This window comes from Patiria miniata, unplaced genomic scaffold (assembly GCF_015706575.1).
Source record: "Patiria miniata isolate m_02_andy unplaced genomic scaffold, ASM1570657v1 HiC_scaffold_9, whole genome shotgun sequence".
Taxonomy (NCBI): Eukaryota; Metazoa; Echinodermata; class Asteroidea; order Valvatida; family Asterinidae; genus Patiria; species Patiria miniata.
Genome location: NW_024037076.1, coordinates 17,593,626 through 17,609,298, shown reverse-complemented (window position 1 = coordinate 17,609,298; position 15,673 = coordinate 17,593,626). Strand labels below are relative to the sequence as shown.

Genomic DNA, 15,673 nt, shown 5'->3' with positions numbered 1-15,673 from the left:
AGCGAGTAAACATGTAATATAAATTACCAGCATTTCAAGGAATTATAAGTTTTAATGTAAGCGTTGTTTACCAACATGTCTTTATGGTGTAAATCTGCAGGCAAAGATTCTACTGTGCCCGTTTTCTGTAAATCGTTCACAATCGAATCAAATCTAAAGAGCAGGGACAATATCACTTCCCGAATTTGCTGCGGAAGTTAGAGCGTGAATCAGACGTGGATCACCATACTAGTTACAGAGTAGATGTCATGTGTGGAGCTCCAGTACGTACAATTAATGATGGCGGCTGTTTAGATTGTCGAGTATAAGTGGTACTTGTGCTTCCACTAAGTGGGTCTAATGAACCAGTACGGGAGCTGAAGAATTGTGCCGGCTACCGACTCTGAATCTCGGACATTTTCCTGTCTCTATTCAACATGTCTAAATAATTGAACGAGAGAACCTGAAAAGGACGCTCGGCAATATTACTGATTTATTTCTTATATATTCAAAATTTGCAGAATGCATCATTATAGTTGACCATGCTCCATAATTTACTTGTTTCTGGTACTATTGATAGTTTCCAGTGGGGGAGGGGGAGGTCACTATATATCTTGTGATGCGATCAAGCTAAAAGAGTCGTTTGTCGGGAACTTTCATTTGGCGATTCAGGCCAAAATAGGGCCACTTCATCACATCTCTTGGTGTTCCGACATCCATAATGTTTTAACTAAAGATGGTATCAACGTGCGGTTTTCACAGCAGCAATGCTGAGATGTGCTCTCTTCAAATCTGTAAAAAAGAAATTGACCAGGGTCGACAAATGACTCATTTAGCTTGATCGCATCACAGTTGTTGACTGATGTGATATGAGGTATGACGTTTTGAACACCCGAGGGGCGCATAGCACCCGAGGCGAACAACAATTGTTTCTTATATCCCTGTCTTGGATTCTTTGGATCATGAAAAGAAACAGCAGTCTGCTAGCTCGTCTGCTAGTTCGCTGCTCCCATTCATGTGTAAAAACATGGTGAAAACAGCGTGGGTACCAACGATACAGGCGTTTCACTTCCATATGTACCGTACGCTCAAAGTCATAGCACACTCCCTGTGGTACGTTATATCCAAGAAGGAGTGTGCCATAACTTTTTTTATATACTCAACACATGATCGTTCTAGGCCAATGAAAATATGGTTTTCAAGACAAAGGTATAGCAAAACACTTTATTGACTACCAGTTCGGACTATACAATGTAAACGCACCAAATGCTGTCGTCCGGTCAGATGATAAAATTAAAATATTTTTTTAACAATAATTGCTTGAATCTCAAGATATTCTAGGGATTATCCAAAACTTGTCTGTCCAAGTGGTCATGCTAACTAAAATTGTATTACGTTTGAGTTTTAAAATACTCTCTTAATTGCATTAATTCAAGTTTCCGCCATCTTCAATCGAGCCAAGAACTCGTCCGGCTAAGTCAATACCCCTGGGGCATCCAGCCGGTACCCGCTTGCGAAGTGGGGCACTGGTGATTGACACTGGCGCAGACATGAGTATAATGTGATGGCTAATCGAACGCTCTCGTTTAATGTTTATGAACACGTGCAAGCTACTCGAACGTTGCTGAGACTCGCAGCGAAAAGCGATGCGGCACTGTGTCCTGCTGCGCTAGGTCGGTGGTCACATTGCTGCAGGTTGTATAGGTTCGAGTCCTCACAATTTTTCCCGACATTGATTCCCCCTGCCCCCCCCCCCCCAAAAAAAAAAAAAATGTATCTAATCAAATCCTACTGATGGATGAAATAAGTTGACCCTTTTCTTCTGATTCAGAGCCCGGAAGAATTGTTTAAAGGGAAGTTAATTCCGGGAAACATTCGTCACCGATGACACATGCGAGTTATGGGCAGTGACTTTATGGTCACAGAATTGCGTTCTGGATCATTTGCATGTCAACAATTGTGGGCATAATTAGTTGGGGAAGTCGGATGACAATGAGCTAGCAGTTTGTCAAATTTTGCCTAAGGGTCCGGGTACAGACTGAAGCACTTCGTTGCCATGCCAGATCCGAAAACATGATCATTCCAAAATATTACGCTCAATAGGATAATAAGCAAATAAATGAAAGAATAAGTGATGATCGTATTGGAAATGGGATAACATTTATGAGGAGGATTGGACCTAGTAATTCACAGTGATCGTCACGTGATACACGTCGAAAAATCTCAAAATTCGATTCAGGGAAAAGAGGAGGCAAGTTACCCTGCCAGGGTCCACGTTTGTCTCGAGGTTGAAAGCTTAAATTAATAGCCAAATTGTTGTTTTTGAGCACATTACAGTGGTTATATTGATTATTTTTGTTTTCATTTTAATTGACTTAGATACATCGTCATCACGTATCCACTGAAGCCAAGGATGACCAGAGGCACCACATCTATCCTATTGGCCATCATCTGGCTAGTCTCCACCACAGTCACGGTTCCGGTTGCCGTCCACAGCGAATTGTACACGGTGCGGCTACTCGACGGCACGGTCATCGTTCAGTGCGCCGAGAACTGGAAGAACGGCTACGCTATGAAGGCGTACACTCTGCTAATGGTGTGTGCGGAATTTCTGGTTCCGCTGGTCGCTATGTGCGTGGCGTACTACCTGATTGCCAAGACGCTGTGGTTCCGGGAGATTCCCGGTGGTCATAACACGGAGGAGCAGGAACAAGTGGCTGAGAACTCCAAACGGAGGACGATCCGTATGCTTATCATTGTGGTGGCGCTGTTTGCACTCTGCTGGGCCCCCTACCATGGATTCGCCATCACCCGTGACGTAGTCATCCCCGCGTCGATGTCAGAGAACTTTGCGCTTTACCACACTCTATTCTACGTCGTGGAGGCATTGGCTATGAGCAACAGCATATTCAACACACTTGTGTACATTGTCTTCAACGCCAACTTCCGCAAGTGCGTCATGCAGATGAAGTTTCCGCGTACGTTCCACCACGTGATGCGCCATAGCAGCATGAAGACACGGTCTTCATGGCCTACCTCTAATTTCCGCATGGGGACCTATCAGCGATCCACGGGGCCTGACAAGTCCTTCGGGATGTCCAGTCCCTCTCGCTCACCCGTGACGAGGCGTCCGGTCCAGGCAAAATGCGTAGAAAACGATTTGCTATGTTAAAAAATTCAAAAAAGTCCCACGTATTGTTTTTATGCAAATTAGTGCCGCCATTACCGAAAAATCTATGTTTAATTAGATCTCAGCCAATATTGCAGATAACTGAACGAACTAGATGTCTAAACCCATGTTTTCAAGGTCAGAAATCACAATAAAACTATTTTGGAAGTCACCACATGTGTTTGTGGCATATCTCGGCCGATATAGCACATAACTACACCAGTAAGGTGTCTAAACCCATGTTTTGAGGGTCAAGTATCATTAGAGGATCATTCACGAAGTAACTATGCGTGTCTTAGGCATGAAAATATGTAAATTATAAGGTGTCGGTTTATCAGATATTTGATTTTTAGCCAATATCTCGGCCAATATTGCACATAACTGCACAAGTAAGGTGTCTAAACCCATGTTTTGAGGGTCAGGTATCATTAGAAGACCATTCACGAAGTAACTATATGTGTCCTTGGCAGGTAAATTTGTAAATTCTAAAGTGTCGATTTATCGGAAATTTGATTTTTAGCCAAAAAAAAAAGCAACAATGATCAAAGTTTATTTTAAGCCATCATATTTAAAATAAACTGTACTATTGGCTGAAATTGAATATAATATTGGCTGAAAATCAATTTTTTGATAAACCGGCAAATTAGAATTTACATATTTTCATGCCGAAAGACACACATAGTTACTTCGTAAATGGTCTTCTAATGATACCTGACCCTCAAAACATGGGTTTAGACACCTTACTTGTGTAGTTAAGTGCAATATTGGCCGAGATATTGGCTAAAAATCAAATATCTGATAAACCGACACTTAATATTTTTCATATTTTCATGCCAAAGACACACATAGTTACTTCGTGAATGGTCTTCTAATGATACTTGACCATCAAAACATGGGTTTAGACACCTTACTGGTGTAATTATGTGCTATATTGGCCGAGATATGCCAAAAACATGATGTTCCGGTATTAGCGGCACTAATTTGCATATTCCTATGCCACAGACACATGTGGTGACTTCCAAAATAGTTTTATTGTGATCTCTGACCTTGAAAACATTGGTTTAGACACCTAGTTCGTTCAGTTATCTGCAATATTGGCTGAGATATAGTTAAAAATAGATTTTTCGCACTTATTTGCATAAAAACAATACGTGGGACATTTTTTGAATTTTTTAACATAGCAAATCGTTTTCTACGCATTTTTTCTGACCTAGACACGTTGATTAGAAATTGATTTCCGAGGGTGCACGATACCCCCCTTTTCCGACTAAACTATAGGTTTTGCCCTTCACCGACGCGTAAAGACTGTATACTCAGTGTGTTACCTCCCGAGTGAAAGTTGGAAAAAATATCACTCGGTGGGACTCGAACCCACGACCTCGTGCTTTCTAGTGCAGACGTCTTACCACTGATGTACATAGAATCTGATGTACATAGCAGCGGGTACCGCGTTACCGTATCATTCATCGCAGGTCGTATTAGCATTATGATTGGCGCCATGCTTAAATGTGGGTCAAAACTTCGAAAAAGCCGTCTGTGGAAGCATAATAATCATCAGACATTATGCTCCCTGAATTTGTCCCAACAACCCAATGAATGCGATAAGCTGGAATACACTTCTGATTCTAATGTACATATAAAGCAAATACTTCACATTCTAGCATTGCTGCAAGACATGGCTGAGCATTGATTTGTGTCATCTAGGTGGGAAAACTATGGTAATGTAACACAGAGGAGCATTAGACAGGCTGTTAGATTGCGAGAGTGTGTTCTTAGCAAGTACGACAATGGGAAACTATTGAGTAATAATACAAATACAAGTGATAATACAAATACTAATGAACACTGATTATGCGCATACATCCAACTAAAAACAGAAACATTAAGAAACAAGAAAACAAACTAAAAACGGTACATAATTTTACATTCTGACAAGAAAGAGAAATTATGCCGTGGTGATTTAGATAACAGTTGTGTGTTCAGAGAGTCGTTTTCAATGAGCTGGGAGATGTGCTAGAACGGATGTTAATGGGGAGACTCTATTCCTCAGACGTGGGACAGCTGCACGGAAAGAGATCTGTCCCCAGGAGTGGTAAGATCTCGGTATATCTAGGGGAAAAAATGGTTAGCAGACTGAGCGCCTTAATAATCTAAACTATATGCGAGACGTTTAAACCCATAGGATAGGAGAGTACTACGTAGCGTATCACGGACCTATCCATACTAGAGGCAAAGTTGTACATGTTTCAGAGTCGCGCCAATCGAACCCAAAGCATTCAAATTATGACTACAGTGGTCCCAAATAGTCGATAGTGCCAGACATTGCACTGAGTATCATCATCGTATTTTGAATTCAACTCGCTCTGTATTTCGTTCCAATCGTCAACAACTTAAACTTTATCTAGCTTTTTCAAGCGTCGAGCTTTTCATGTTCACTGTTCAATTTCTAAGTATAATATTGATTCGGTGCGATTCTGTAGCGTAATTCTGAAATGAGAGTCATTTATGAGAGTCCAGCACCATGTCGGGATTGGCTCCAATGATTCAAGTTCTTCTCCTTGTACCGAGAAATGAATCAAGGTAACTGTTTTTATAAGTCAAGAAGAGGAGCTTGCGACAAGTCTGTCATGTCCTTAGCTGCTGGACTCAAAAGGGAAATCCTTAGTTCCAGTTCGAATATCAGAACCAAATGTGCACATAGCACGAGTCTCATTTTTGTTGAGTGATTCAAAGATTGCTTTACTCTTGAAGACATCTTCCAGATAACTCTTTTTGAATGTGTCATGTATGCTTGGGTGTGTGTGTCTGTGTACAGTGATATCAATCTAGCGCATGTGGGCAATTGTAATGAACATTGCAAAAGTAAACAGGTGGAGTTAAGACCAACGTTTTGGCGAGGTAAAATATTGATGTTTATAGTTTGGAGTCGGTGCAAAATGGACTAAAAAGTACCACGCATTTGTTGCGTCCGTAAAATATTGTATTTTGAAAGAACACATTCGGATGACGTTCCTACAGGGTTTGGAGGTGGCGCCTACAATTATTCTTCGCTGTAAAATACCCGTTGTCAAATCTACCACAGTCTTGCAACGGTGGAAACATTTGCAAAATACTGAGGGGGAAACTTGTCGCCGTCCCCCACTCCGATGTTCTCCCAATTAGATATTACTTCTTGGAGTTTAACCAATGGTAATTAAGATCCGAAAAAATAACAACTTTTTTTCTTCTATTCCTGGGTAATTATAGTATACAGATGCTGGAGGTACTTTGATTCAGACAACATCCTCGTCTGGTAAATAACAAAACAATACCTGTCAAATTTGCAACGTTTTGAAGCAAAGGTTAAAAGTCAAACTGAGATGGTAGAAGTCGTCGTATTTAGAGGTAAAATGAAAATTGAGTGGGATATCCAATGTGTGATAAAGTGTCGATGGAGAGTTAAGATAGACGTCAGTTGGTCTGAGAAATGTCTGGTGAAGCATTAGTGCGTTACACTTTGAATCCGAAGCATATTCAAAAGAATGGCATGTGTAATAAATAATGTTTTTAAAAAGGGCACTTGTGAAAGGAAAGAATTTATCATAAAAAGCTAACAAGAAATTGTAAGTTTGAGAGACAGCATTGTTGTCAGTTGGTTGGTTGGTTGGTTGGCTGTCAGTTGGTTGGTTGGTTGATGTGATGTTTTGTTTCCTTGATAAGGATGCCTCAGTCTTCTTGTGTTGTTATTTGCTGTGCTTGTCATCATCATTGCACCTCTGTGTCGAGTGTGGCTTTAGAAGGTGAGCGCGAGAATAGGAGACATGCATGAACAGTTGATCGTGTGATTGCAAAATACATATCGGACCAGAATTGTACGTGCACGTTGTGAACTGTGAGGAATGGATCAGCATTTGAGGTATCAGTTCAAAAGTGTTTGGGAACATACAGTTTATCCGCATGGGGTTATACGCTATACAGGGTGAGTACAAAAGAACGAAATCCAAATGTCGGGACTATTGTTTCATTGAATTTCTGCATGTAGCACTTTCAAAATCTAGGACATTAAAGCCTAATTCAAAAGCTTTCTTTAAGTCAGGAATCATTCAAATCACTCATGTACTTTGTAAGTTACGGAATTTTAAACACAACCACCGTTTTAAAGTTCTGACCACGGATCACAAAAAAAGCGTGCGTTCTTTCAGCAAAACGAAAACAATTTACACACATCCCTATGTGATTTGTTTTTGTTTTGCTGAAAGAACACTGAACGGATTTTGTGAACCGTGGACAGAACCTTAAAACGGTGGTTGTGTTTAAAATTCCGTAACTTGAAAAGTACATGAAAAAATTCGAATGATTCTTGTACTTAAACATGGGCTTTCATATCCTAGATTTTGAAAGTGCTACATGCAGAACTTCACTAAAACAATGGTCCCAACATTTGGGTTTTGGTTTTTTTTTACTCACCCTATACTTCCCCCGGAATGATCTGCTGACGTTTTTGAATGAATCGATAGGGATGAGTGAATGGATGATATACGGTCTTGAAATAAAAGAAAAACGAATGTCAAAGAATGCTCAGAGGAAACGGGACAAGAGAAAGAATTTATATATATTTCGTTTTGAACTCTCATTTTGGGACCAAACACCGTGCAGGTATAAGCTTTTCAAGTATACTTTTAATACGAAAATATCCTTCGGAATAACAGTATGGGACGCGATCAGTAATACATAATGGGGTTCAATGTTTAATGAATCTATTATCGGAACGACTGTAACCTTGAAATAAAAAGTACTATTGCATTTAGTTCTAGCTGTAACTGTTGTTTAAAACAGTCGTCCGTATATGTATAGCTAATGATGTCTAAATTTGTTCACATTTTATTGATGCTATGGTACGATTTCCCGAAAAACCGTTTAATATAATTAAATATTCCATATACGCATGTATTATTTCTGGTATAAAAAAATAAGATTCTTTAAAACCGTCTATTATGTCACTGTAGCTCGCAATCCTGGGGAAATCTGCAGAGACGTACACGAAGAACAAATATTCATTCATAAAGGTTGGATGAAACCCACATAGTGTTTGGAAACTCACGAAATATAGAAAACAATAAAGGATTACTCTAGAAAGTGCGTTTAGCAATTAAACACAATCCTCCTCTCACTTTGTAATCATGTAAAGAAACTAAACACTATGTGTCCAATTCCTAAACATCGATGTTCATTTGCTAAATATTTATATCCATCAACACTCTAATCATGTTTAGTATTTAAACATGTTTACAAAATGATTGTAAAAGAAAGTGTTTACAAAAGTGTTTGCTTGCCAACCACAGTTTTTGCAGTGAACATAGTTCACCTTAATGTATGAAGCTCGTTTGACTACGTGCATAATGTGGAGAAGACCTTTTGTAATCTTCAAGGGCATCTCAAATACTAGCAGAGAGCGTCCGAATTTGATAACTATCGGGAAAAGATGTTTTACAATAAAAAAATATAATACAATAACGACTGAGCTTCTTGGTTAAACAACGGTAACTGGAGCTGTTAAATGCTGTTTATTTGCAGGTGATTAGAACAGATAAACCAAAACCAGACATTTGCTGGAAATTCTGACTTGTGAGAAAATTGCATGTCGAAACTCGAGCCTCCGAACGATCTTATCTCCATTGCGATATTATGGCAACGGATGCACACCCCAAAAAAAACACCTTGAATAAAATCGTTACATTTCTGTGCATTTGAAATACTCATAATGTAAGCCCCCAGGCTGATATTTAGTCCAGTCCAAACTAGTAGCGTTATTTTACGATTGTGATTAAAAGACAGGGAAAGAAGACCTCCACTGCAAGAAACGAGTTAAAACATTGCAGTGTTTAACCTACCGTCAACTGTGGTAGATTTGACAGGTTGTTCTCATCTAATTTAGCAAATGGGCTTGAAGCAGCTTCGTATGGGATCTTTAATGCCAGATCTGAGCCACAGTGGGTTGATATGTCAATTCTAGAGTAGGCTCTCTAACCGGCTTTTTAGGTTTTCACTTTGATTATGATCGTCGATTTAACTTTCAGAGATTTGTTTCTTAACATGGATTATTTCGGGGGGTATTTAGCAAGGTACGTGTTCGTTCTTGCCATCATTTTAATGTTCCCCCTCTAATATCAGTCCAGTCCTTAAAAAAACTGTAGGTCTAATTTCGGTGTATCTTTTTAATGTTCCTTTCAGGTGTGTCTTTTTAATGTTCCTTTTGTATTTCTAATTTTATATTTGTTTGCGTGCAATTAATCGTATTTTCTTTTGTAATTAGGTGTAGTTAATCCCTTGTACCCCTTTACCCAGCATATAATCTGTAATAGGATCAATCACCTGTTTTTCTTTGGTATATTATCTTTTTGGTTTTAAACAAATAATCAATCAAATTGACTGAGGGGTTATAGGTCTACAGACTACAGTATTTGTTTTGCTTTTAGTTGCCCCTAGCCCATCTTGGTGAATTTTATAATTTTTTCTCTTTGTGTTTTCCTGGTTATTGATGTATAGGCCTATGTATTGCAGTCTTGTCTATTGTATATTTGTATTATTTTATTTGGCTGAATAAATAATAAATGTCCGAAACATGACAAGCCAAATATTTTTCCCTTGTACTTGTTTGCACCTGAACACTAATCTGAAACCTAGTGACAATTTTTCAATTCGTTTTTTTGAATATGATTTAGAGCCTCCTAGTGTGTTATCAAAATTTCCCCGTATAGCGGGACAACTTTGCAAAATATCCGAATTGAATGAAATTGATATTATTTACAAAACTTGTACAATTATAACTGAACAATAATGTTATTTATAACCATGGAAAAATAGCAACATAATAGTTTAGGAAATGTCTTTCATGAAATTAATTTTATTATAGAATTGTAAGTAATATCGGTAGTAGGTTTATACATGGTAAGGCTTAATTCTGCCCGTTACCAAGGGTAATAACTAAGGTGACCCCAGTTTATGATATGTTTTCTGTAAGATGTTCTGCTCGAGAGTAAATTCTCTGTCGCGGACCTATTATAACTCCCATAAAGTCAACATGTTATAGTCTCTTTCGAGACGCTATAGTGGATAGCCTCACGCCGGCGTCGTGTGCCGTTTGTTTCACAAAAGTGCGCCCTCACACGATATATTTTGAACAGCTTGCATTGCAAGTGTAACATTTCCTTCACTTCAAGTATTTCCCCATAGCCTATCCAAACATGTTGATCAGTGTGATAAGGTCAGCTGACAACAATTGACCAACCAACAGCTTTGGCCACTTGGTACTTGGTACCAAACATTCTTTTGGTCGGTATATATCCAATTAAAACACCTTTTAAAACACAGTGTAAGCTTTAGAGGGCGTTGTACTCACTTTCGTGGCAAATTTCATTTTTTGTTCCTGTTTTTGTTCCAATGTTTGTATTTTCTACCACAATGAGCCCTACAAGTACTTATGGTAGTTTGGTTTTTTTTGCATTTTTTTATGCACAAAATGCTAAAGAAGTACCCCAGAACAACGACAATATTGTAGACTGCAGAAAAATGAAAATTAAAAGCAGTTTTATGCGCAAATGGAGGCCATTTTGGAGTTGGTCACGAGACTATGAACTGTAGTCTAATGTGGATACCTAGTGTGGATACCTGGTTCCACGAGAGAAAACATGGTTTTACCAACGAAAATCAATTATTTTCATGTACTTACACACAATAACCAAGCTTTAACATTACTAAGGGAATAAATGTGTGCTTGAGAGGTTTTTATCACTCTGTTTAAGACCGCTTAGAGTCTGGGTGCTGATAATTACCAGAGCCGGAGGGTCGGGTAATTATCAGCACCCAGACTCTAAGCGGTCTTAAACAGAGTGATAAATACCGACCGAGCACATATTTATTCCCATTCATAAATACCTTTTTGGTATAAAGAAATCAAATAATTCGTTCAAAAATCCTGATTTTGTTCAATAAGTTCACTTCGTGCTTTTTTAAACATCCCTCTAGCAAAATACTGGAGTTTTCAGCTGGCGAGTAAGATGTAAACAACCCTTTTATGGAGATTGACGCGCGCGTAGCATGTTATGCGCAATGTCGCGCAGAACGCACCTGGGGCGTTGCGTGTTGAATTTAGAACTATAAAATTCTGACTCGCTGGTAGTGTTCCGCATGCCTACGTGAGGATTGTGAACGATCAACCAATAAAATGGTAAGAGGCACCGGATTTTTAGGAGTCCACTTTTTATTGTGACACTGGAAAAGTGTTTAAGACCAGCTAGCCATGTCTTTATCCATCCGTTTAAGACCGGCCACGTGACGGGCTCTCGACCAATAGGAATAGCTAAACTGTTTGAGGTATTTATGAATGTAGTTTTAAATTGCTTGCCATGCTAACCAAGGACATTCTCCGGAATTTGAGTACCAATATAATGAATTAGGGCAGTTTGGGATACTGCACGTATTAACAGTCAGACAGCGCGAGAACCTTGGTTATTTATATACATGGCGCGCGACGCACCAATCGCCCTCTATAGTCAGACCACGCCTGGGTATCGTGGGGAAAGACACTGACTGTGAGAGAGACTTCAAAACTGTTTGACTAAACCTAAGTTGGACTTACGTAAGTAATTAATGAATTATTGTTACAATATTACACCGATACAAATTTGGAAAAGTCACCAAATTTCATGCCGATCGGCAAAAGCGTTTCGGAGCTATTACAAGACGCTTGTGCTCCTTTTCGGTCCTAATAGGGTTAATCAGGACTGTAATAATTGACCAAAACCTCATTGGGCTGGGCTTCAGAATCGGTCTTATATGCCTTCGATGATAAAGGCATGATATTTTGCATAGTTTTAGCTTATTCATGTTGTACAATACTAAGATGTTCAGCTAAAGGGCCTAATTTCGCAGCTTTGCCTTGTAAAAAAGAAATACCCGCCATTTTCCCAAATTGCCAGCTTCAGCTGTTTAGGTGCCTTTGATATGGTCAATTAAGGCCACTGTAGCGAGAGGAGACCTGGTTAATCAGCGATGCACCACATAACATGGTTTAAAACCCTACATTCGTAGAAAAAGTCCTTTGACAAACATGACCACCTTCCCAATATGGACGCCAAAGACATTATGTCTAATTGTCTAGGTTAAAATGTATAAAATAAAGTTCTTGGAGAAGCCCAAGCCCAGAGTGCTTAATAATAATATAGTGCTTATATGGCGCTTTATACCAAAGGTCTCAAAGCGCTTCACAATTATTATTGTCCCTGTTCATCAGGCCATGAGACCAGTTTCTGCAGCAGCTCAAGATCAGTGCAATCTGGTCTCTACCTTCACAGGTACCCATTTATACTCCTGGGTGGAGAGAGGCAATTGTAGTAAAGTGTCTTGCCCAAGAACACAAGCACCATGTTCCCCGTTCGGGTTCGAACCAACGTACCGCGGCAGGTGAGCCGAACACCGTAACCATTGGACCACAGCGCTTCCAACGATCTTCCTTCCTATACTGGCAGTAAGTTATTTGGCCAGCTGTGACAGGATATACTTTTGCCCGCGCTCTCTCGACACCCCGACCCGCGGCCAAAACCGCCTACAGTCGACACCGCGAGTTTATTAAAACTCCAGATAAACTCTGATGAGTGGCTCCCCAATAGTTCATGGTTGTCTTTGACCGAGACTGGTTGTGCGACAGTCTACTACACATGCGCTTTACGAAGCAGTCGTGGAAATGTCGCACGGGTGTAGTACGCACGCGCGAACATCTCCTAGCTAGCTATGCATTAGTCTAGTTCCCAGGCCCCAAAAAATGTGACTATTTCTGATGAATCCATCATTTGCATGTGCAAGAATTTTGAACACGTATGCAAATGAGGAGTAGTCTGGTGCCTGCATGTGCGTTACATCAGCGTTTGTTTTTGTATGCGGTGTCTGGGGTAAAATAGCATAAATTCGTCGCTCCATGAGTGATGAAAGCACTATATTTAGAAGTATGCCTCCCGTTTCCGAAAATGTCCGAAGTTTGCCGAATGTATTTTGTTGATACTCTCGGATAGCGGCCGGGTGTTTCCAAGTGCACAACAGGTCTTATTTATACCTGCCATGATTACAAAATAAAATAGATAAAATTCATTGCTTGCATGTAAAATACTTGAAATTCAATAACGATGTTGTGCATCAAGTATACTTTCAGATCGTACGAGGGGCGAGCTCTGCTGCGTCATGTACTATTTCGATTCTGACGACGGTTACTTGGATTTACTAAAACTTGGCGTGGTCTCCATTTCGGCTTCACCAGCTAACATTGCTATTTGGATCCCTAACTTTGAAGTTTATCCGAAGATTTTATGATCGCGAGGTGCATACTGCAACGGATAAATTCGGCAACTGAATATGTATGAGGTATTCTAAAACAAATATTACATGGTTTATTTCGGGGTGGGGGATAGTCGATATAAGCTCCCCTCGGTATTGGAAGTTGACACACTAGGATGTCAACTTCCAATACCTGGGGCAGCTAATATCGACTATCCACCCTCAAATCATTTCATATTGTACTCACTGGTAGTATTGCGCATGCCTACGTGTGGATTGTGAACGTTCAATCAACAAAACGGTACTGGCACCGGATTTCAAAAGAGTCCAAATTTCATGTTGTAACCAGGTCGAGTTTCAGTACTTACTTTTACCCGACAGGTTCCTTACTCCATGTACTCCAGCATTCATTTCATAACTTTTGTAACTTCGTGTTTGTGTCATTTTACATGTGAGCAGCCATTGCGATCATGCTTTTTGCCTAGCGCCCTCTCGCGGCCAACTAAACTTTTTTTTACAACGCGCGCCGCCTAGAATTTTGCTCAACTATGCGATGGGCGTAGCGAGCATGCGAGTTTTGCGTTCCACCGCGCTTTGTTAAAGAGGAATAGCTGACATTCCGGGCGTTTTCGTATGGTTTTCTTGTAGGGCTAGGTCCAAAATATTGTTGATTCCGTTCCAACTCTGCTTTGGGTTGACATCTATCTGACTGGTTCTGCTCCTGCTTTGCGACCAGCATTTACAGCGAGCATTGCACACTCCACTTTTTCTGCAAGTTTTGGGTGCGGCTCCCCGATAGCAGCAATATAATTTTATATCCGGCGTTGCCGGCATTGTATTTTGCAATATTTTTTGCTGCTTCTACATCAATTTTAACACCGAGCACGGAGAAGACATGAACGTAGATCATCCCAAGTGGTGAGTAAACCCATGTGTGTTATTTAACTCTTTTATGCCTGAAGCTGTTTATGCCTGAATCTGTAACATTTTTATGCAACATTTTGTTCACTGACTGATGTATTTATAAAAAAAAAATTCTTTGATTTAGAAATTAGGAAACCAGTTTTTCCCAAATTTCTTTGAATTAAATATCGTTAATAATGTATTTGGATCTTGAAGTTATTCCCATAATTCATTAGACATTTATTGTTTTTATGCATTTCAGATAATATCCTTGGAGCGACTTCATTAGCCTATTTCCCTATTTGACTGTCGTTTTTATATACCCAACAAAGTTCTGTTTTTATATACTCACCAAAGTTCCTAATATAATTCTTTTTGTAAATACTGTACCTGATCATTTGTATATATATTGTCTCTACTTATACTATGAATAAAACATTTCATATTATTGAGACAACAGAAAACTTCGCTCTATCCAAATAATTTTTATAGTGGAACCACTCGGTTGAAAGGAGAGTGCCACATTTTAAACTAATCAATTCCACTCTCCCCGGTTACACTTGGCGTAGTCGGCAGGATTTGTATATATATTGTCTCTACTTGTACTATATATAAAACATTTCATATTATTGAGACAACAGAAAACTTCGCTCTATCCAAATCATTTTTATAGTGGAACCACTCGGTTGAAAGGAGAGTGCCACATTTTAAACTAATCAATTCCACTCTCCCCGGGGAGAGTGGAATGTAAAATGACACAAACACGAAGTTACAAAAATTATGAAATGAATGCTGGAGTACATGGAGTAAGGAACCTGTCGGGTAAAAGTAAGTACTGAAACCCGACCTGGTTACACTCACACCCTGATTTTAAAGAAAAAAAGACTTTTGTAAAAAGGGAATTTCATAGTAACTAAGAGTTAAAAGGAATATCCTATTTTTAAAAACTACTACACCAGCTCCTCGAAATAAACTTGGACAATAATAATATGTTCAAATGGTCGAGAGCGCGATAAAAGATTGTCCACCACTAGTATTTGACTAGTGAATTAGAGATTACCTCATTATGGACCTTAAATCTAAAACTCCCAATTTGGCCATAATTAGACATATGAAAGTCCGCGTAAAAAATGAAGATTTGGCTATGAGTTTCTACAAATAAAAAATCCCTAAAAAACATCCATAATATCAGTATTGATTAAAATTGCAAGATTGTGTTGAATGACGGGATAGAGAAAAATGGCAAAAATATGGTCCACCTCTAGCATGTCGCTAGAGAAATAGAGATTATCTCCAATGGACCCAATAACCTAATTC

The 15,673-nt window shown here is 39.4% G+C and overlaps 1 protein-coding gene across 1 annotated transcript; it reads left to right on the top strand.

Moving 5' to 3' along the window:
• The first annotated feature begins 243 nt into the window (after nt 1-243).
• On the top strand, nt 244-14,645 carry LOC119720935 (prokineticin receptor 2-like). The gene is made up of 3 exons (XM_038190802.1): nt 244-263; nt 2,359-3,118; nt 14,619-14,645. The coding sequence occupies exons 1-3, from the start codon at nt 244-246 to the stop codon at nt 14,643-14,645; spliced, it is 807 nt and encodes a 268-aa protein (XP_038046730.1).
• The last annotated feature ends 1,028 nt before the right edge of the window (nt 14,646-15,673 follow it).